Genomic DNA, 22,222 nt, shown 5'->3' with positions numbered 1-22,222 from the left:
CGTTAAGTGATTCGCGAATTAGGCACCAGATAGCGCAGACTCGACACCGACTTGTTTCGTCGACGTTCGTTTGTTCGGCGTTCCGCGGTTCGTCAGTATTTATTCAGCACTCGAACAGGTCGCGTGTGTACCGTGACGTGAGAGTGAATTGCCCTCATCGTAGCGAAGCTGAAAAGCTAAAAGGTCAAAGCGGTTCGCGTTTCACACATAGGCTGAAAAACTGTCGCAGTTCGACGATCGTTATTCCATTTTTACGGCAGCGTAGAAACAGGGCCAGAACCTTTTTTCACATCGCCGGTAAGTTTCTTTCTTTTTTTTTTTTTTTTGTATTTAGATTTTACAGAATATACATATTTTAGACAGGTATAAGTATGGATAAACTGATTTCGGTTGAAGGGAATCCACCTTCACGAACAGCGTTTAAACAACTGTTGTTTCGTCGTGTTGTACTGATTTCCGGAAGAACGAGCGCTGTGTTTCTCCTTTCCTTTGTACACTGCACCTACGCTTAGGTATAATGAAATAGGTTTGTAAAATATCAACACCTGATTCGCGACGACGAGCGTTAAAACTGAAAAATTTAATGAATAGTAAACGAAATAAAAGAATGACATAGCGCCTGTAACGGAATACTGGCCGTTCGGAATAAGTATAACGTATACGTACAGGTACAGGTATGTGTATAGAAACCGCGTACGCAGCAGTTAGTTTTTAGTTTCCGTCAACTTTCTATTCTCTCCACTGTTGTATTTTCTATCGTATTATTTATTTTCTCACGCTGCACCCATTTCTCTCCTCGCCTTCGTCGTTTCAACGCTCAGCGGTGATTCTAACTTATCCGAAAGCGATTTCTTCCTTTTTCGCCACCAATGTGTCTCCTTTGTTGTTATCATTCTCGTTTTGTTCCATTCACGCCCAAAATCTTATCGCCGATTCCTGACGGACAGGTGTGTCAATTTTAACGGTCATCGAGCAGGTCGCGCGTACATGTGTGTATCCACGAACTTAGGATTTCTAAGTCCGTGTGTGTAATCCATCGGTCCTCGGATATTAACAAGATACTCTATCGAGTCTCACCGCCACCGGTAAACATAAACACCGAACGGTAAACGCCGATTTTAATGTGTTCGCTAGCAAGAAGAGGGGGGAGAAGAGGCGACGCGTGATTTCGGTTTGTAAGCTGGAAAAATCTCGCGATGATAGATAGATAGATAGATAAAGAGATAGATAGATAGATTTTATATTTCATTTTGGACATATTCCGTGATGTGTGCTAGGACAAGCGACATTTCGGAACAGTCGTTCTGAAAATGATGTCTTTTGTCCGATTTTGAAGAACATTGAAAAACGGTCGTTCCGAAAATGATGTCTTTTGTCCGATTATGAAAAACGGTCGTTCCGAAAATGACATCTATTGTCCGATTCTGAAAAACCGTGTAAAACGGTTGTTGCAAAAATGATGTCTTTTGTTCGAGTATGAAAAACATTGAAGAACGGTTGTTGCGAAAATGATGTCTTTTGTTCGATTATGGAAAACATTGAAAAACGGTCGTTCCGAAAATGATGTCTTTTGTCCGATCCTGAAAAACAGTGAAAAACGATTGTTACGAAAATGATGTCTTTTGTTCGATTATGGAAAACATTGAAAAACGGTCGTTCCGAAAATGATGTCTTTTGTCCGATCCTGAAAAACAGTGAAAAACGATTGTTACGAAAATGATGTCTTTTGTTCGATTATGGAAAACATTGAAAAACGGTCGTTCCGAAAATGATGTCTTTTGTCCGATCCTGAAAAACAGTGAAAAACGATTGTTACGAAAATGATGTCTTTTGTCCGATTATGAAAAACAGTCGTTCCGAAAATGACATCTATTGTCCGATTCTGAAAAACCGTGTAAAACGGTTGTTGCAAAAATGATGTCTTTTGTTCGAGTATGAAAAACATTGAAGAACGGTTATTGCGAAAATGATGTCTTTTGTTCGATTATGGAAAACATTGAAAAACGGTCGTTCCGAAAATGATGTCTTTTGTCCGATTCTGAAAAACCGTGACCTCTCCGTTGCGTTTTCTTTTTTTTTCTTTTCTTTTTTTTAAACGTGTGTATGAAAGTTGAAGTCTCAAGTCCGAAAGACGCCAACGTTTCCAGGTTAAAAAAAAAACTCCACAATCTCGACACTGACACCGGTGAAGCAATTTGATATGTATCCCATTGTCCGTTCGGAAATGTTAGATACATTTCGCGCACATAAGCCCAACTAATTTCGGAATAACGATATTTATTTGCCAACATATTCAAAGGCCGTTGCAGCACCAGTGAAACGGAGAAAATGGAAGAGACGGTTTGTCGGTTGCAAACAGCGCGATTGGCATCTCATAAATCGTTTTGCGTCCGACCAGTCGTGCCTAATTCATCGATCTTTTTATTGTCAGTTAATTCGCTTATTCACTCGCACGCGGTGCAATGATTTTTATCGCCACAGAAAAAGAAAAAAGAGAAACTCAAAACACGCAACACACGTTTCTTACATGTATAATACATATTTATTTGTATTTACGTACATGAAACATACGCACATGTATACTTTAAACCCGAGTAACTCTGTTGAAATTTCAATGATTTTCTCTTCGAAAACATGCTGCACTGTGTTACCCCCCCCCCCCCCCCCCCCCCCCCCTCTTGTCCTACTGCCATGCTCCCACATTTGTCACGTACATTAGACAATCACATACGTTTTTCATAACAAGTGTATATATATATATGTATATATGTATATGTATATATGTATATATGACGCGTATAATATTTAACGCTTGCTCGTTATATCGCACACATCTATGTCACGCGTGCTTTTCTGCCATGGACGTATAAATGTTTATACTGCACGTTGGAGCGTCGTGAATTGCTGCATGTTGTGTGTGATAGTTATTGTAAATACAATTCATACATGCCATACTTCTCTCTCTCTCTCTCTCTCTCTCTCTCTCTCTCTCTCCCCCTATCTTTTTTTGTATCAATTACGTGCCGATCGAAAGTTTAAGCGTTCTCACCTTCTCTTTTTTTGTTAGACGATTAATTTTTTGTTCCGGTTTAGTTTTTCCTCGCTCCCCCTTCTTTTCTTGTATGCCTATATGTAATTCAATACAATATATATATATATATATATATATATATATATATATGTATACGTACAGATATCGTTATTATTTTAATTTTCTTTTTTTTTCGTTTGCAAAATAATTTGAATATGCAGTTTCGATTGTCGGATAATCGTTGAATCGCTCTCTCATTGCAGAGTATAATGTACCTATATAGGTATACATGAGTAAATAATTATACATCATATACAGCCACCGCTTGTTGTTTAATCGTATAACGTATAGAGCGGTTAATTCTATGATATACCTAATCGTTTGGAAATTAAGGAATCGAACACGATACGTGTATTCGTAATACCTATATGTATACAATATTACTTCTCACTAGCCATTAAATAATTTGCAATAAGGAAAAGGAAAAAAAAACACACACACAACCAAAAAAACAACAGATACAGGTGTGCAGCTGGAAATAATATCCTGTTACGAAAACAATTGTAAAATCACGTCATCTGTATATGATAATATATATTTTACTTTTCCCAGTGTCAATTTTATTCATCACCCATGTCATCAATCGTTACACCAGTTAGATAGATACAATATTTATTCATATGTATACCTACGCATTATTGGATTCAAATAGCGCTAACACACACCGCGTATAACGTAAAACTGATGAATAAACGAAGACGACGCCCCGTGATATTATTTTCGTCATATGCGCATGTATTTATGCGTAAAACACATGTGGTGCAGCAGCAGCAGCAGGAGGGCGTGAAAGTTGATATGTATTGCTATTGGAATAGTATAGAGACGCCCACTTTTAGATTATGAAAAATAAAAAAAATTAAATAAGGAAATATAAGAATTTATATATGTATTATATATTTGCAGGCAATTTATTGCACTACGTGTTGCTGAGATATATGTATGAGTATACATATATATGTGTATTATAGGATTTCAGACTGTTATTATTCATGCATTTTAATATTCTTCAAACTCATGAATCACGATGAAGGTATAAACACCGAATTTACTAATTCGGCTCTTGACTTCAATGTTATGTAGCGAAATTAACATATAACAAGCGACTGCAAGCCTACATGTTTTGTATAATGTACCAATACTAGTTTATGAGAGCTTTTTCGGTGCTCTGCTAACCGTATTTTCTCAATTTCAAATCCCCTCCCCCGGTAATTTACGTAGTTTGTTCGAATAGATGCGCGCAGCAGGTTTAACGGAGCGATGAATCAGCAGGTGCCGATTTTGCCACACCTGTAGTATACTGGCGCATGTATAATATGCTGTAGTATACAATACATATGGGGCATTCGACGCCAATTCGACCTGGGTTTTACCCTTGACCTCTCAGATTTTGCGCGTGATTCTTTTTTTATGATTGTTATCACTTTGCAAGGTACTCGGGTTTTTGTTTTCGACTAAATTTGAATTTTCTACAATTTTTAGAAACGATTTTATCGACCGATCAGAATTAAAAGTTTGAAAATATTCTGAAAAATCATTCGTCAGGTATAAACATTTTTATACTTGGACCCGGAGAGGGCCGATTTTTACCTTCTTACTGTTTTTAAGCTTTTTCCGAAAAGATACGTTAAAAAAATTCCGAAGCGAATTTCATTTTTACTATGGATGGTTCCTGAAACATTTTTATATTTCACATCTGAGTGTCATCAGCGAAATGAAGAGGTGAAAAAACATGTCTCTCTCCCTCTCTCTCTCTCTCTCTCTCTCTTCTTGCGTAGTCACAATCATATCAGATCCCTAATTTTCGTTTTCATAGTATTATACAGAAAATTTATCCACTACACACCTCCACACCATTGATATTATGTTACATATTATGCGCCCATCGATTAAACCCATCTCTACAGCATACGACGAACATTTATGTAACACATGAACAACTGCCGCTATATTGCGTAATTTCCATGTGTTGTCAATTAAAACTGCTTTCCGTGCACGCATGTGTGTGAGAGAGCACAGGCGCAAGCATACATACGTATACATAATACATATATACATTATACCATATAATTGTTTGCGCACAATGCAAAATCGTCGACGTCCTTTGTGCTCGGAAGATTTCGTAAGCCAGGCACGCGCAAAACGCGACATATCTTTCGTATTATATCTACTATATATGTATATGTATACATTGTAGAGTAATGAAAACGTGAGAAAGGAGAGAGTTTTACTTGTGGAAAAATTACGCCAATACAGCCAGTTTCGCGAATTTCAGATTCATTATATGCGTAATTTGTTGTTTTAAACTTGAAATGCATATCATATGTCACAACGCACGCCGCACCGTTTTCTCTGCATTTGTAGCCTCACCTCACTGACTGGCAATGCGACAATCATACTTAGAATGTATGGTCTAGGTGCAAAGGCGACCACCATGTCCGTCTAGCCCTTTGCGCGATCGCCTGCTTCTGCTTCTCGAGGCGTCCGTCACACACGGCCTTTATTTTAATATTGAGCTGATAATTTCATTTTTCATACTTTTCTTTTTCTCGTTTTTAATGTAATTTTTTTTACCGGTATAATGACTTGCTGCAAGTCGCTGCATGATTATATCCACGAAAACTTTGCAATTAGGATGATGAACGGAAGCGAATCGAAGCTTGCTTTACGTATAATGCAAAGTTTCTATTTGTATTCACGCATGGTTATCAATCGAAAAATTATTTCAATAATATATATATATGTATTATATGAGGCTTTTCATGCCAACTTTGTTGACGGTTGATCATGACATTTTTTATTTCATTAGAAATTTTTCCTACCTTAAAAAATGTCACATTTTTAAACTGAATTTTTAAAGCTATTTCAAAGATATCTACATCGATTTTTATGAGACAAAAAAAAAAGATAACAATCCGTTTTACAAGTAAAACATTTTCACGCGAGATTCAGAGTGGAAGGATTGAAAAATGAAGAAGAAAAAATTTTTGTTCGTGTATTTTAGGACTATAGAAATAAATTAAAAAATCAGTAATCAAACCAGAGATACGGTTTGTAGAATATAGGTTTCAACAGGTGTGTGAAAATAGAAATAACCATCCTTCGATTCTGAGTCTTACGTGAAAGCATTTTTCTCCGAAAAGCGAATGTTTTTTTTTTTTTTTTTTTTTCTTTCGTTTCATAAGAATCGATTTGGTTGATTTTGAGATGAACTAAAAGAAATTTGTATTTTTTTTTGCAACGTTTTTCTGGGATCGTACAAACATGAGAAAAATTCTAGATAAATTGAAAAAATGTCATGGTCAACGGTTTACAAAGGTGGCGTGTGAAAAGCCCCTTATGCAACTGCAGAAGCAAGGAATGTATGTATGTATATGTGAATAAATGTATATGTTGATATCTTGTATTGTATATATATATATTCTGACCTACCCGGTTTTAGGAATGATTCAGAAGCTGGAACGCAATTCTATGTACTTGTACATATACCTATGTGTACTTATATAGACAAGGTCCCGAACCGGTTTTTTCACTGCGCTCCTACAGCAAGGAACTTATCTTATAACGCGTGTGTGTGTGTGCTTACAGAACAGTAAAGAAAAAATTAATATATCATATGAATGTCCTCTGTATGACCATTCGCGGAAATTATCGCCGAGCTTAAGTATTGAGGGGAACTCGCTCGGTGAAATCGAAATTCTTCAATAGAACTAATCATCCAAATGTTCATCTAAATACAACGAACAACGATCTCAAACCGAAGAAATATTTTCGATTTTCCGAGTTTGGTTCTTGATAGGTTCCCAGATTTATACACTCGTTCTTATTTATTTATTTTCTTTTTTTTTCTTTTTAAGAGCAACATGTTGTACTGTCACATAGATTTTCTTAAAAATTCGTACCATCCATGCAAAGAATGCCTAGGATCGCTGTTTTTTATTCCCTGAAATGTGAGAGAAAAAATTATAAACCACATTTTACCCTTTCTCTTGCGATGTTTGTGTTATTCCCGTCTCAAACCAAGTATTCGTAACTTGACGAGATTTTTCGTCGTGTTCACAAGGTCTGGACAAGGAATACCTAGAATCGGTCAAGTTTTTTGCTTTTTTTTTCTGTTTGTTTGTTTGTTTGTTTTGGCACTACGATAAACATTCTTACAGGTTTGAAAAGTACTGAAAATTGTATTGCACTGTCATTCACTGGTATAATATACATTATTATCCATCAATCGTTTACATTTTTCAGGGCAACTAACTATCAAAAATCTCAAATTTATACACACGACTTAGTGAAAATGTTGATTTGAGCAATTTATCGATACGCCCTCATTATGTTGCTGTGTAACAAGTTTTGATTTTATTTTCTGTGTTTAATACTATTTTTTTTTTCCTCTCTCGCTTCAATCTTAATGATGTGTTAATCAGGCAACGACGGAGAATCATGAAAATTGTGTAACGATATAACAAGAAAAAACTAAGCATTTGTATACAGCCGTATCGCTCACTCATTTTTTTCCGTCTTGTGGTTATGTGCATTTCCATCACTTTTTTTTTTTTAATTTTAATTTTTTTTTGTTGATATTCAACACTCTTTTGTGGTTTAGAGATTTTGGACGGGCTCGAGTCAGGCTCCAATTTTAAGCACGCGAGGTATAAGCTTACAGAATTTCGATCACTCCGCATCACGATCGTATAGGATTTGATTCGTCTTTGGAATAATATATTTTCATTGAGTTTTTCGTGAAATATTGATATTCAAAATTTATTTCTCATTCTCATTTTTCCAAATCATTTCATCATCGAAGTCTTTGTATATACATACATATATGTATAAATCAAGTTAAGAAAATTTTTGCTGCAACGCGAAACAAAGGAATGAAAATTTCACTTGATATTTCGATTTACATGAAAATAACTTAACCATATATTCACAGTCCAATGAAAGTGACCTTAAATCTCTTGTAAATCTTTTTTATAAATTTAATCTAATTGTAAGGCACGGCTACTCCCCTTTCTCTTTGGCATCATTATCATCATGAGTCTATATCGTTCCTATACGTGTGGTTTCGGAAGAGGGAGTGCGACATGATAAGCAGGATAAGAACTAGCATGAGGAAGGTGATATCGCCTTCGTCTGGCTGGTCGTGGAGGGACCTAACGGGCAGACATGCAGGCGGTCGGCGAACGGCGAATAAACCAGGCAACCCAGCACAGCCGGTGGCTGGCACTGCCATCCACGACTCTCTCTCTCTCTCTCTCTCTCTCTCTCTCTCTCTCTCACTCCCCCCCCCCTCTCCTCTCTTTCTCGACTTCATTTATACGGGTATGGATGTGTGGTGCACCATACCTTACCGGTGCGGTGTACCGTTTATTACCACGAGGAAAAAGGAGAAAGAAGGAACTTGAGAGAGAGAGAACTTGCACGCGTGTGCACGCTTGCCAATCTCACGGACGCGTCGACGTACCCGGAGCCAGGAGACTCGGATCAACTTGACGACGATTTGTTCTCTCGGATACTTATAACGGCCGACGGTCGAAATTCTTTGTGATGAAATTTAGAGACAACGTTGCATCATGGCTTAACGCCGGAATCTAGGGAAGGTTGATGAAGAGCTTTGGGTGGGTGGCGGAATTTTTAGATAGATTTGGTCAGAACTATGAAGAGACAAAGGATGGAACTGATGGAACTTTGAATGGTCGAAATTTCGAGTATACGTTACTCTGAATACTTAAGTTTTAACGTAGAAGTGATTATTTTGTGACGTTTGGGTGATTTCGTATATGTTTTGTCTGATTTTCTATGCGGGTATGTGATTTCCGATGACTTTGAAAAAATTATATTTTTTTGTTGTTGAGTGATTTGGTATGATTTAAGATGATTTTCAGTGATGTTAAACTGATTTTGGACGATTTGAAAGTGATTTATCTGTATGATTTAATTCAGATTTCAAACCAGGTTTTACAGCTGATTTTAGGAGTGAGTAGCCACTTGGTTTATACTTCAAACGATCAAAGCCTCGAGTAGTCGGAACTCCAAATAATGAAGACGCCGAATCGTCTGAGGTTTAAATATTCAAAACTTTCAATGATAATAATTCTAAAATTTCAAAAAAACTTTTACGTGGCTAGAACCGCAAACGGTCAAACTGCAGGTCGATTATAAAACCGGTTGGATATCCAAATGTTCCAAACTCTCGAATGATTCTGATCTGCTGGTCACCGGTTCTCACGATAATACAAATCACACCTCAGTCTTACGCGTATATAATTTATTTATTCATTTATTTATTTTTTTCTGAAATTATCATGGAAACCATGTTTTCGGAGTTTTGACACCGCACAGATATTCAGAGTTCCGAGTAAGTATCGAGACCGACGATACATCGCTCATTGTCAAGACCTCACTTGCAGACGATTCGTAGAACTCTAGATTGAATGAATTGGATGAATGGTTCGTTTCATTACTTTCGATGCCAGATTTTTTTTTTTTTTTTTCCTTCTTTTTCGACAGAGGTGGCGCGATAAGAAAGTCTAAGTCGCGTTGCGAAAGATTGTGACGTTTATACTTGGCGTGGAAAAATTTTAGATGAATAACAATAATAATAATAATGACAACAATAAAAAGAACAACGATAATAAATGAAGAACCACCACAGTATTACCGCTGCTGCTGCTGCACTCATCGTCTCCTTTTCAATCTGCTTCTTTTTATGTCCCGTTGATTGATTAGCTTACTTGAAATCGAATAACACGCAGTAAAATTGATTTCAACGTTACGGAACTAATTGTAAGCCGCGTGTTTTCGTTTACTGTCAATATTGTGTGCTGTATTATACATATGATTATTATTATCGTTCGTTCTTTTTTTTTTGGTGCTATTTTCGTGGAATCTCTTATACCCAGTTGTTGTTGTTATTATTATTATGAATAACATTAATTATCATTACTTGTATTATTATTATTATATATTATCTTCTTCGTTTTCTTTCGTTTTTTTTTTTCTTCCTCTCCTTTTCTTCCTCAGAGCAATCGTCAACAGCTTGCTGTGTATACCTATAATATCGCTTTGAGAAGCAGAGAGATTATACTTGTGTGTACATTGCTTACAGAGCTCCCCTCCGACTTCTCTTCTTCTCTTCTTCCTGTTATTCTTTGAATAGAAGGAGTATGAATAACATATCAAATGTATGTCGTGTCTATCCTAATCTGTCACTTCTCGGCCAAACTAGTTATTCATGCACATGTATACTAATGTGTATTCCTTTTCTTTCCTCTCTCTCTTCCTCTCTCTCTCTCTCTTCCTCTCTCTTTTATTCTTCTCGTCGTCCTTCTGTATCATATAACATTCAATTACACGTTATACTCGAAGTAAAGTTTTCTTCGTTGTTGATGTTGATGTTGATGTTGATGTTGGTTAGACATCTCGGTCACTTCCGATTTTCTAATTGAGATTTGATCACATTATCCCTCCATCATTCAACAGCGGACAAATTAGAACGCCCGTAAAGAAATACTTACATTCTTTATATACGTTCTCATAATCTATAGTTCAATGGCCAAATGTTTGTATGTGAATTTATATTACACACATTCGTGGATATAATAACAGAATATATAAGCCGTTCGTACAATACACCGATTTCAGAATATCAACGGTTATACAGTTATTTATCTCTCCCGTGTAAATACATACACACACACACCTGAGAGATCTGGAAGAACTGGAAATGTCAGGTGATTTAAAAGGGGGCATGAAAATCCTAGAATTATCAGATTTTTCATTTGTTCCTTGAAAAAACAACTGAAAATGTTACTTTTCTATCTATCATGGGAATTAGATATGATTTTTTGAGGCACGTAATAAATTTCCTTTTTTTCATCGAGAATACAAATTGGCTCAAACTGACTTTTTTTACGTTGTATTTTTTCGCAATTCGAATTTTTTAATCGAATATAGAGTTCGTAAGCTGAACGATTTAGGTTTTAGTAACTTACTAGAACCGGGGAAGTGTCATGAAGAACTAGGTTTTAGGTCCTGAAAAAACTGGGAATGTCATGGAATTTTTTTTTTTTTTTTCCAAAAATTTGTGGCCACCCTGTTATACGTATATATATATTATCGTATATAATTAATTTTTAATACGCACCATCAACGAATGAGAGATATATTCCCGATGATAAACAAAAACTACGCAAAGCATAATATGCATTATACTATATATAGGACACATCGAGTCGCATATGTGTTTCAGAGTTGAGCTCTATTAACGCTTTTACCCGTATCGCCGTTATCATCTCATTTCGTTATTATACACACAAACACTTCCTCAAGTTGTTTTCACTTCTAATCTTATAACCTGTACATGCATACATTATATGCACACGTGCATCTATGTACGTACATGTTTCTGGATTAGTTGCATGTAATTCACGGAAATTTTCTGACTTCTTTTATATATATTTAGTATATATACATATATATGTATATATATTACCAGTGTTGTTATTATTACCATGTCTGTAGTGCAGAATCATTATTATTTATAACTTGGTTATTTTTTCTCTTGAAACGAAGAAAAACAAAAAAAAAAAAAAAAAAATCTTGCCATTCAATTTTTATAACTATCACCGCCTGCAGTAAAGATATAATAAATGCGATTGATTATTATACACGACGATGAAATTTTTTTTTTAGTTGCTATTCATTGTTTATTTAGAAAAATTATTTATGCGCAGTAGATGTGAATATGCATGGATGTATCGTTTACGAGCTGTTTGCGATCTACGACTTGATTCCAGGCAGCTGAATAATTCTTGGAATATCAAATCGGAGAGAAAGGAAGAGGTATTGAACTGACTCATGAAATATATTCTTCGATTTCAAGAACGCGTTTCAAACTTTTTGTCGCGCTATATAATTTTATGTGTTCTGCAGCTCGTTATCTTTATTTGTATATACAAGTATTTATGCGTGCGACAGGTGTGTGTGTGTGTGTGTGTGTGTGTTTTTTTTAAATATTATTATTATTGTTATTATTATTATTTTAAACAATAGTTATGATTACTATAAGCGACTACGATAATGATAATATTGGCGTCGTTGAGAAAATTTCAATTACCAGAATGGTGGTGTAATGAAAATATTCTTAAACCAATAACAACAACAACAACATATTAATATTGATTGATAATTAACCCTTTGAGTCATACATTATTGTGTTGAAACAACTTTTGTAACAATATAGTATTATATGGTTTTTTGGGTCGCTGATAACGAGTCTGAAATCAGATTTTGAATATTCAAGATGGTGGGTCCAATATAGTGGATGAAAATTTTGAATTTGATCGAATATGGGCAAAAAACTTTATGCAGGGTTTTCGGAGTCGTTTTATTAGATTCGCCATACTGAATTTCAGAAATCTGATTTCAGATTCGGAATCGGTAACCTCAAAAACCCCTGGGTAGAGTTTTTTCTCCGGATTCGATCGAATTTGAAATTTTCGTCCGCCATATTGGATACGCCATCTTGAACTTTTAAAGAATCCGATTTCAGATTCGTAATCAGCGACCCAAAAAATTTTTTGTAATTTATGTAAAACTAGCCGGGTAACTTTCTCGGAAATGAGTTATTCCTTCAATTTTCACGATTTTCTATTCTCTTCTATTATCTTTTCTTTTCTTCTACTATCTTCTAATTTACGTTATGTTTATGCACTTTCTCCGCTTCCACCGGCTTCAAGATTGTTCAATTAATCTCCACCCCTCTCTCATTTGTTTCTAACAATAATAATCTACATTATTATATCGTAATAAGTGCTTTCAAGCATTGAAAATCTATTACTTGCTATGAAAAATAGCAACAAAAACCGCAAATATATTGAAAAGTTCTCTGATTATACAAAAAAAAAAAAGAAAAAATAAAAAAGAATTACTTGACACTATGACTGAAAGGTTTGAATCTCGGTGTTTTTGTTTAATTTATTTGTCGATTCGCTTTTAATTGTCGTACACGTGTACATGCTACGTTTTACACGATTCAACTATATGACCACAACTACACATTATCTTACATGACCTACGTATAACTCTGCGGGATATCTTCCGTTAATTGGATATAATCGTGGAGCATTCCGTGGCAACTAGACCGACGTTTAACCTCGACGACGACCACCGTGTTCGATTTAAACAATTGTTGACGCTTTCTTACATTATAATGCATCATTGACCCATTCACCTATAAAACGTTATAACAAATTTATTTTTATACTCCGCAATTGAATCATCATTTAACCATGCATACACTTATTATTATTTTATTTTTTTTTATTTTTTTTTTTCAAATCACCACAATTCGCTTTTAGTCAACTATATTATTATTGTCATATTAACGTACAAACATTGATATATGCAAAACGATCAAGCGTAGCTTTTAAACGACGGTGATTTTGCCGTTTTGGCGTCGGATGTAGAAAAAAAAAAAACGTTTTCTTTTTAGTCAAAGATAATTTACGAAAAGTTTCGAATTTTTTTGAAAACCGAGCTTTTGGAAGAAAATTTTATTCTTCTGCATATCTCGTTGGAAACTATAACTTGAGATTTGAAAAAAATTGGGAAAAAATTGCTTTCATCTGGTTAAAAAATAAAAACAAACCAACCATTTCCTTATTACAAATTTCTCAAAAAATGCATAGTTTTTGAGTTATGAAAGATAAAATCTAAAATACCGACTCCTAAGCCTCGGGTGGAAAAAAATTTGAAATAAATGCATATTTGGTGCGGTGGAAGTAGGCAAAAATCTCTGCGACCATTTCGGCAAGGCTCGGGATCAATTATTGTTCATGTTCATTTGGACTACGCCATGTATATACAATTGAAAAGAAATTTTCATACCGTTGCGGATACAATATTATAACTGGTACTATGATAAAAATTTAAGCCTCAAGGCAATATTTAATTCATAATGTTCATAACGTATCATGATATAATCTGCATGCAGCGCACATATCTTACGACATCGTTTTATGAAACAACACGGTAGGTATGTGCGCATCTATAATGAATAAAATGTAATTATATATAGACAGAGAGATAGATAGATAGAGAGAGAGAGGGAGAAATAGTGAAAAATTGAAACGTTGCGCATTTAGCATTATAGCATCATAGCATCATAGCATCATAGCATCGGATTTCGATTATACACATAGTAAGTGTGTGTGTGTATATGTACACGTATGTGTATATGCTGCTGTAATGCAAAATGCGCAGCGTTTTCACTTTTTACTATTTCTCTTTTCCGCGTCTACGTATATAAATACATCGGAATATGCCATATAGTCACGTGTCTATATTTACACACACACGCATGCACACAAAATTTGCCGCAGTATGATGCGGTTTGTTTTATTATTATTATTATTATTACAATAATTAGAAATGGACATGCCTATATAATGTGTATGTCTTCATTATATTTATACACTTTCTCCGCTTCTTCCCGCTGCAAGATTGTTTAATCAATCTCCATCCTCTGGGATATACATTTGACGCATTACCGTTTTATTCCACATAATGATTTGTTCTTTTTTTTTCAACTTTCAGTTTTTTCTCCAATATGAACTTTTTCTAATCGTTCATTCGTGCATTGTTGAGTTGTTTTTTTTCTCGTTAATTTATTTATTCATTGTCCTCTTCGTCCAATTATCTTTGCAAAGTATTTATAGCTCTATGGCTAATTGATTGTTGTAATTCTCTAGATATAAGTTGAATTTTTTTTTTCTTCTTGTATTCAATAATCTTCTCGGTTCTCTTCTCGCCGCTTATTTGCGAGGAATTGCATTCGTGCTGCTTGCATATATATAACTATGTATACAGACCGAATAGCATGCATGTGAGGAACAACGACTTGCTGATTGTTGTATTAGCATGCAGTAGACACGTGTGTGATCGTATATTTGTCCGATTGGCATATGAGTGTGTATATGTCTGTAAATAGCGATGAACTTTCATTGATTGACGATTTATTCGTTGTACATACATAGCTCAGTTGTGTTTTTGTTATTATAGGAAGAAATTCGTGAAACCAGAGAGACTTCGTTCAATTCAGTTTCGTATGTCAAAACAATTCGCAATACTCACTGATCTCTATTGTATAACATGGAATTATTTACAAAGATTTTGATGTATACGTTAAATTAGCAGTTTTCAAATTTTTTTTTCTCAATTATTGTCTATAAAATCGAATCAAATTTCATTTAATTATCTTCTTATTCTCGAGCTTTTTATTCTAATTGCCTGCAGGCTTATACGGTAAAATTCATCGTTAATTTCTTAAGGATTTTCTCTTGTGATTCAACACTATATACCTACGTATACTCGATCTTTTTGAACTCTTGAATCTGTATACGTGTAAATTCATAGTAAATTTGCTTTTACGCGGAAGAGAGATGAGGAGAAGGAAAAACGAATTATTGTAGAAATGTTTGGAAATTATACCGATTGCGTCTCACGCTCGTTAATTTTTGAATTTTTTTCATTCATTAATCTGTTATATTCACTACCACACACTGAATGCTTCTTTTCTTCTCTTCTTCTTTCCTTTTCTTTTTTTTTTTTTTTTTTTTTTTTTTTTTGCACTGTGCTTGTTTATTCGTATCCTATAACTATAACTATAAGGTTGGTTAGCCGACGTTGAGTCGCGATTTTTATGCGCAAAAATCATGCACACAAACGTTGCCTTGAAAGTTATGCAATGTTTAAAGGTTGTGCAGATATATCTATATGCATGCCTGGTGCTAATATACTAAGGTATATATCTACCACCAGCCATACATACAGTTTATATTATTTGAGTTGAACGTTGCATGTGAGTATGATTTTCAGATTTTATACCGAGACTTATGTGACATCTCTCTTTTTCCGATCATTCTCAATTGCAGTTCTCGATTTCTTATTTCCACCATCGTCGTCGAATCAAGGTTGAGGAGAAAAGTTGTGTTTTTTTCATTCTCTTTATTTATGTATTTTTTGTAATGTGAGAAAAAAACCAGTGTCAAAGTTTATTGGATGGTGACGTTTATTTACCTCCGTTAAACGCCAAGCCATATATTCATACATCATTAATTGCTTTAGAGATTAAAACTGCACGTTACATATTTGAGGAAATTTGTATCATGACGATATCATTATTTATACACGCGTGCGATATCATTAAAAATATTTGTAGTTTGTTTGTCAGTTACAACTACAAAAAACAGAAAAAAAGAAACAAAAATGAGCGTACCAAGAAGATCAGACTGTAAATAAAGGAAAAAATTAACGATTCCAAGCTGTCTGGAATTCCCCGTATCATTTTCGAGAAGATAACGCTTTTATAATATTTACAAGCATCGTATACTAGTTTGTTATACTATATCTCAGATGTGAGCTATGTGCTTAGGTGATAAAAAACAGAGACATTAATAATCATCATTTGCCTCATATAATATTTGGCTAGTCGCTTGCAAGCGAAGAGGAAAAAATATTAGAGAGAAATAATGTTAAAATAGAACAGACGATCCGTCACCGGCTGATAATTTGATGATATAATATTACAGTTCTGTGTATTTAGCGTGACGTGTACCATGCTTCCTGTATCTCTTTCTCTCCCTCTCTTTTTCTACTTTTGTACGAAAAAAGAAAAACACTTTTTTTAGATGAAACCTTGTTTTCGTAATTGAAAATGCGAAACTGAAAGGTAAACGAGAAGCCAAATTGATTATTGTTTACAACGATGCTTACCTAGCTATGAGCGAGCTTGAATTGTAATAGATCAGTCATTTACTGCACGATGATGACGATGATGAAACATGAAAGGATTTGGCCTTCGTGGCCAAGGCCGACTGGCGTTGCTGCTCTCGGGCATTGAACACAGTCAGTTAGTCAATCAGTCGTTCAGTTGTATGTTTACCTCGTATACCTGGCTTAAGGTTTGTATTGTTAGCCAGCTAGCTGGTTTGGTGATCATGTATGTGGATATCACTTCATCTGCACGTAAAGACTGAAGTCTATAAAAAGCTGATCGAGCTGTTTTCCATTTCCTTTTCCTTCCTCACTGAAAATCCCCCCCATCTTTATATACTCTCAAGCATAAAATTGTCCTTCTTTGTGTTACAGACGTGTGTTTCAACTGCCGGCAAATAAACACTCGCCAATTCATTTCGTCGAGGATCAACATTGTCCGTATAACATGAGGAATTCCACTTTACTGAAATGGGCACAGAATTCTACCAACAACAAAAATCAACCAGGCAAAAATGGTGGTGAGATTTTTAATATCAAACTTTTTGCACAAGTCTTTGAAGTATTGTAAGCCAAGGAATATGTACCCGCAATGACACATTTGGAAGTAAATAAATTTGTACAACTTTCCGTGCTTTTGCTGATAACTTTTCTTTTTTTTTTATTTCCAGCCGCTTCATCCCGAAATTGGATACATTCGCCGGATGCTCTTCAAAAGGGTCACATCGCCTACTTAGTTAAGGTATTGTTATCATTAACCATTAAAGAGAAAAAAGTAGGAAGTCAATTGTAAAGTTTACGTTCGTAGCTTTGAGTTGATTTTTATATTGTATAAATATATACAGGTAATTTGCATATAGTATGATTAACGGAATAATCCAGAGTTGGCAGAAAGGTCAACTTGGTTTGTGGTTTCATCTTCTTCTGTTATTCTTTTTCCCGCACCATCGTATTGTGAGAAACGTGTCTGGTGAGAAAACAGGAATGGAAATTATTTGTCGAAAAATTCATTCTCAACTCTGTGTGTCATGCGGCTATTTTTTAAAGTAAAAATTAATCCATTTTTTACAGTGTAAAAAAAGTATGAAAAAATAGCAGTTTATGTTAAAAATGCCATGCAGCTCTTGAATTACGACGAATCTGTTTAGTCTGGAATGTAAATTTTTCAACAACCATCACGAACCTGTTTCTTCTTTTGTGAATTCTTGTGCCACAAGCCAATTTATTATTACACACCTTACAAGTTTCTTCTAATTATCATTTCTTAATCTCTTCTAAATCTCATTTTTGTATTTAATCTTGAATGGTTACGCAATACTTGTAAGATTGGATGTTGGAACCCTTGGTTTCTCAAGTTGTCAGAGATCGGTCCACAATAACAAGACACCTGGAATGTTTGAGTTGAACGAACTTTGTAATACTGCAACACCGAATGTTTTCGGAAATGAAAGTATACCGTGTATGCTAATCGTTACGCAACAGGCCAAATCTGTTCAGCCGCTTGTGCCAAACTTTTACTGTTACCATTACTGCCAAAACTATACACATTGCATATTATACTTATAGCCGGTGGTCTGCAGAGTTTGTTACTTTCTAATTTCACAATCGTAATATTCATTCATGCTTATTAACTACCAGGTTGTTCATTACTCTACAATTTTAATCAATAGTAATCTCACTTTGCTTCCTCTGTTTTTTCATCATCTTTACCAGATCTCAAACAGTAGCGATGTTTTGATACTTTGTTGATTGTCGTATAGTATGGGAGGTTGAAAAATGTAATCAACGTGCAAGTAATTTTGTTACGTGACTTTTTAGTATCTCGGGAGCACAGAAGTTGATCAACCCAAAGGTATCGATGTTGTTAAGGAGGCCACCTGCAAATTAAAGTTTAATCAGCAGTTGAGGAAAAGCGAGGGTACCAAAACGCCAAAAGTGGAACTAACCATCAGCATAGATGGCGTCGCTATTCAAGAACCCAAGACCAAGACGACACCAAAGGTATGCAAATGAAATAGCGATATTAAACAACTAATGATTCTTTTTTGCTCTGTTGACTCGATTTTTCGCAGAGTAACTATTTGCAGTTTGATATCAATTTGCCGATTTTTTACAGCGTATCATGCATCAGTATCCACTTCATCGGATTTCGTATTGTGCCGACGACAAGGGGGAGAAGAAGTTTTTCAGCTTTATCGCTAAAGAGGAAGACGCCGAGAGACATACGTGTTTCGTTTTTGTAAGCGACAAATTGTCGGAGGAAATAACTTTGACAATTGGACAGGCCTTCGATCTTGCTTATAGGAGATTTTTGGAAACTTCGGATAAGGATTTGGGCAGTCAGAGACGCAGTATGGTACTGCAGCACAAAATAAAACGCTTAGAACACGAAAACAATATCTACAGACAGCGGTTGCAGGATATTGCTTCGATCAAGGGAACGGTAATAAAATTGCGAAATTATTGCATGTTCGAAAGACTCGATTTTTGCAACTGCTAAACGATTAGTTATAAAAATTGAACGATAAATCGACTTTCAGGCCGACGTAACTTCTTATCTCTCCCAGCATAATTTACCTGACATTTTACACGTTCCGGGTGCACCAATGACTCCTGAAAGTTCCTCGTCGTCGATCAATGAGACTACCATACCCAGAATGAATGGTAGCTTGAGCAAATCTTCTCTGAGCACAACTAACAGCGACAGTAATGGAAATACTTCTAACGGTATACAACAGCCGCCACCCGTGCCACCAAGAAGTTTTGAAAAAAGTTTCGATGACGATTTCATGGGGTAAGTTTACCAGGGTTGGTTTCGAATTGGTCAATGGTCTCGATTCCTGGTATCGATAAACGGCGTTGCGTCTTTTGTTATTGACAAATAGGAACCACACCCTTTAAATCTTTTTTCAATACATCTTTCAACACGATAGTGAATTTTTCCCATTGAAATGTTTCAGCAGCGAACCCCCAGCACCGACGGTCGGAACTAAGCTGGAAGGTCTACTGATGGATGAGTTCGAAGAAGATTTCAATCCAAGGGCTCACGAGGGATTGACGAATGGGTCAACTTTCAATCATCAGTCGAACAATAACCCGATTTTGAACGGACAGGTCTCTTCGTCGCAGCCACTTTTCTTCCCTCAGGCTAACGGAGGTGCGAGTTCTCCACCGTTGCGTAAGTTTGAGTTAGCTGGCTATTCTCTCGATGTTGATTGTCAAGCTTTTACCAATGACGATGCACCAATCGAACTTGTACATTCTACTCGCAGTCGCTCCACCGCCAAAGGCTAAAGATTCTCGAAGACAGAACGGCATCAAAGAAGATCTTTTTGGCAGCGTTCCATTCAATCCAGCTCCGCCCAGCGGTGCAAAAACTGACATAAATGATCCGTTTGAAATGGGAGAGTTTGGGGCATCGACTGCAGCGTTAAATCCGAGTCAGCAGGAATTGGAGAATGCCATCGGACTTTTAGACAAAAGGCTTTTAGAAATGAAAGTAAGAACAATATCCGACTGGCTTTTCATTTGTGTATATACTTTGTTTATTTTTTGTCCTTCATCTTTTTGTCCCTTGTTATAATCTAAGACTTATGAAAGTTTAGAATTGTATTTCTAGCAAGATATGATTTGTGTACTGGTTACATGTCTTCAATTCTTTTTCAGGATGGATTTAGCAGAGGTCTTTCAATCGGAACTGATGACTTTTCATTGGAGAGTCTAGATCCGTTACGAAATTGAGATTAACGACCGTCACTAGTGTGTAAAAAAATAAGATGAAGAAGAATTCAAGGAAATATTGAATTCGTAACAATGATCACAAGGATTTCTCCAGAAAAGGAAAAAGTAATAGTAATAAGCATAACTAACGTTTAAAACAATTTATCTAACTGTGAGATTTTTTTTTTTTTGAGCTGGAAGGACTAAAGATTTAAAAAGAAACAAATAAGCATAAAAAGAAACACAATGAACAAAAACGTATGAAACCAAAATTAGTCAATTATTATACATATATTTATGGTGATATTTGATATTTATATAACGATAATATTTTTATGATGTTCTCATGTTGTAATCCCTTTTTCTCGTATATTCTTGTGGATATTTTGTTTTAATTTTTTTTTTTTCCCACAACGTATCACCTGCAATTTTAGAATCTCAAATGGAACGGCATGAACGAGTCTTGTTTTATATATTGTCCAGCGAAATTAAGACAATCGAAATAATGTGCCTTTCACGTCTTATGTAACGAGCTCTTACTATTAATAATACAGATAATAATATTAAAAACTACATATATCTGTAAAAAGAATAATGTATACCTTACAGCGGTTGGAAAATGATGAAATGATGGAATGAAGAATCTGTAAAGACTAAACAATATAGCTGTTTGTGAATTAAGAGCAATATTGAACATTAGACAGATCTATATTTAGCACGATTGAACTTGTCGATATTGCAAATCCCGGTAATTCACTGATAAAATACACAAAAGATATGAAAGAGGACGAGAAAAAGGAAAACTGATAATAATTTGTAGGATCTTTATACCGTTGTAAATAATCGTGAAATGCTTGGTAATGATTGTATAATAGACAATTGATCGATAATCCTACACTAGTGATCCAATTGTATTAAAACTAGTAAAGTTGATAATATATTTACAAAATTGATAGAGAAAAAAAATTAAATGTAACGTATGCGAAGAAAGTTAGCGCAAAACGGTGGTTGAAAAAAAGAAAAGAATAAAACAACACCTCAAATTACTTGACTTGATCAAATATCATACTTTAGCTGTTTCTATCAACGAAGAGAAAAACAGTAATATCATAGTCCCGCTACTTTCTAGCTCCTATATAAATAAGTTACGAAGTTTTACAAACTTTTATGAACATATATATTTTCACTATTTTTAGGTTAATAAATATTGTTATTTTATAGAGCCTGTATACATAAATACATAACGATATTATTATACTTGAAAAAATACTGATATACATAATATACTATACATGTATTATTGTTAGGCGTACATGAGTTATTATTATTAAATGCTTATTATTATATATACACAGGCAAGCTCGCGACACACAAATTTTTGCTAAGATGCGGAAAAATGATATTAGTTAAACTGTATATATATATTACATTAATCAATACAATATTGTTGTTCTATTATTTAAGTATCTCATTCCGAATATATCACATGATTATTACAAATCTTGTTTGTCACTTTTACTCGTTCACAACACGTGTTTTCTTGTTTTGCTACATCTGTTGCACAAATCTGAGATTCAATTTTTCATCGTTATGACAACTGAGAGCTCTTCGTTTTTTTTCCAAAATTCTCCGTACTCC

General features: G+C 35.0%; 1 protein-coding gene across 4 annotated transcripts; it reads left to right on the top strand.

Moving 5' to 3' along the window:
* The first annotated feature begins 98 nt into the window (after positions 1 to 98).
* On the top strand, positions 99 to 21,623 carry LOC124409522 (PTB domain-containing engulfment adapter protein 1-like). Of its 4 annotated transcripts, none has more exons than XM_046887194.1 (9): positions 99 to 297; positions 17,240 to 17,385; positions 17,536 to 17,606; positions 18,683 to 18,865; positions 18,981 to 19,307; positions 19,405 to 19,658; positions 19,825 to 20,042; positions 20,137 to 20,363; positions 20,531 to 21,623. In XM_046887194.1, exons 2-9 carry the CDS (start codon positions 17,313 to 17,315, stop codon positions 20,603 to 20,605), a joined length of 1,428 nt encoding a protein of 475 aa, XP_046743150.1. In that variant the 5' UTR covers positions 99 to 297; positions 17,240 to 17,312; the 3' UTR covers positions 20,606 to 21,623. The 4 variants fall into 4 exon arrangements, with proteins under 4 accessions (XP_046743150.1, XP_046743151.1, XP_046743149.1 ...); XM_046887195.1 differs by having other exon boundaries at positions 104 to 183; XM_046887193.1 differs by lacking the exon at positions 99 to 297 and adding an exon at positions 16,918 to 17,090 and having other exon boundaries at positions 19,828 to 20,042.
* The last annotated feature ends 599 nt before the right edge of the window (positions 21,624 to 22,222 follow it).

The sequence above is a fragment of the Diprion similis genome, chromosome 8, assembly GCF_021155765.1.
Source record: "Diprion similis isolate iyDipSimi1 chromosome 8, iyDipSimi1.1, whole genome shotgun sequence".
Classification (NCBI taxonomy): Eukaryota; Metazoa; Arthropoda; class Insecta; order Hymenoptera; family Diprionidae; genus Diprion; species Diprion similis.
The sequence above is the reverse complement of the archived record's forward strand: the minus strand, read 5'-3'. Positions and strand labels throughout refer to the sequence as shown.

Excerpts from the sequence above, each read along its gene's own strand:
- LOC124409522 (XM_046887192.1), top strand. The coding sequence starts at position 16,933 with ATGAAAGGATTTGGCCTTCGTGGCCAAGGCCGACTGGCGTTGCTGCTC. Across the intron at positions 19,659-19,824 it reads TTCGATGACGATTTCATGGG|CAGCGAACCCCCAGCACCGA; the intron begins GTAAGTTTACCA and ends GAAATGTTTCAG. Across the intron at positions 20,043-20,136 it reads TGCGAGTTCTCCACCGTTGC|TCGCTCCACCGCCAAAGGCT; the intron begins GTAAGTTTGAGT and ends TTCTACTCGCAG.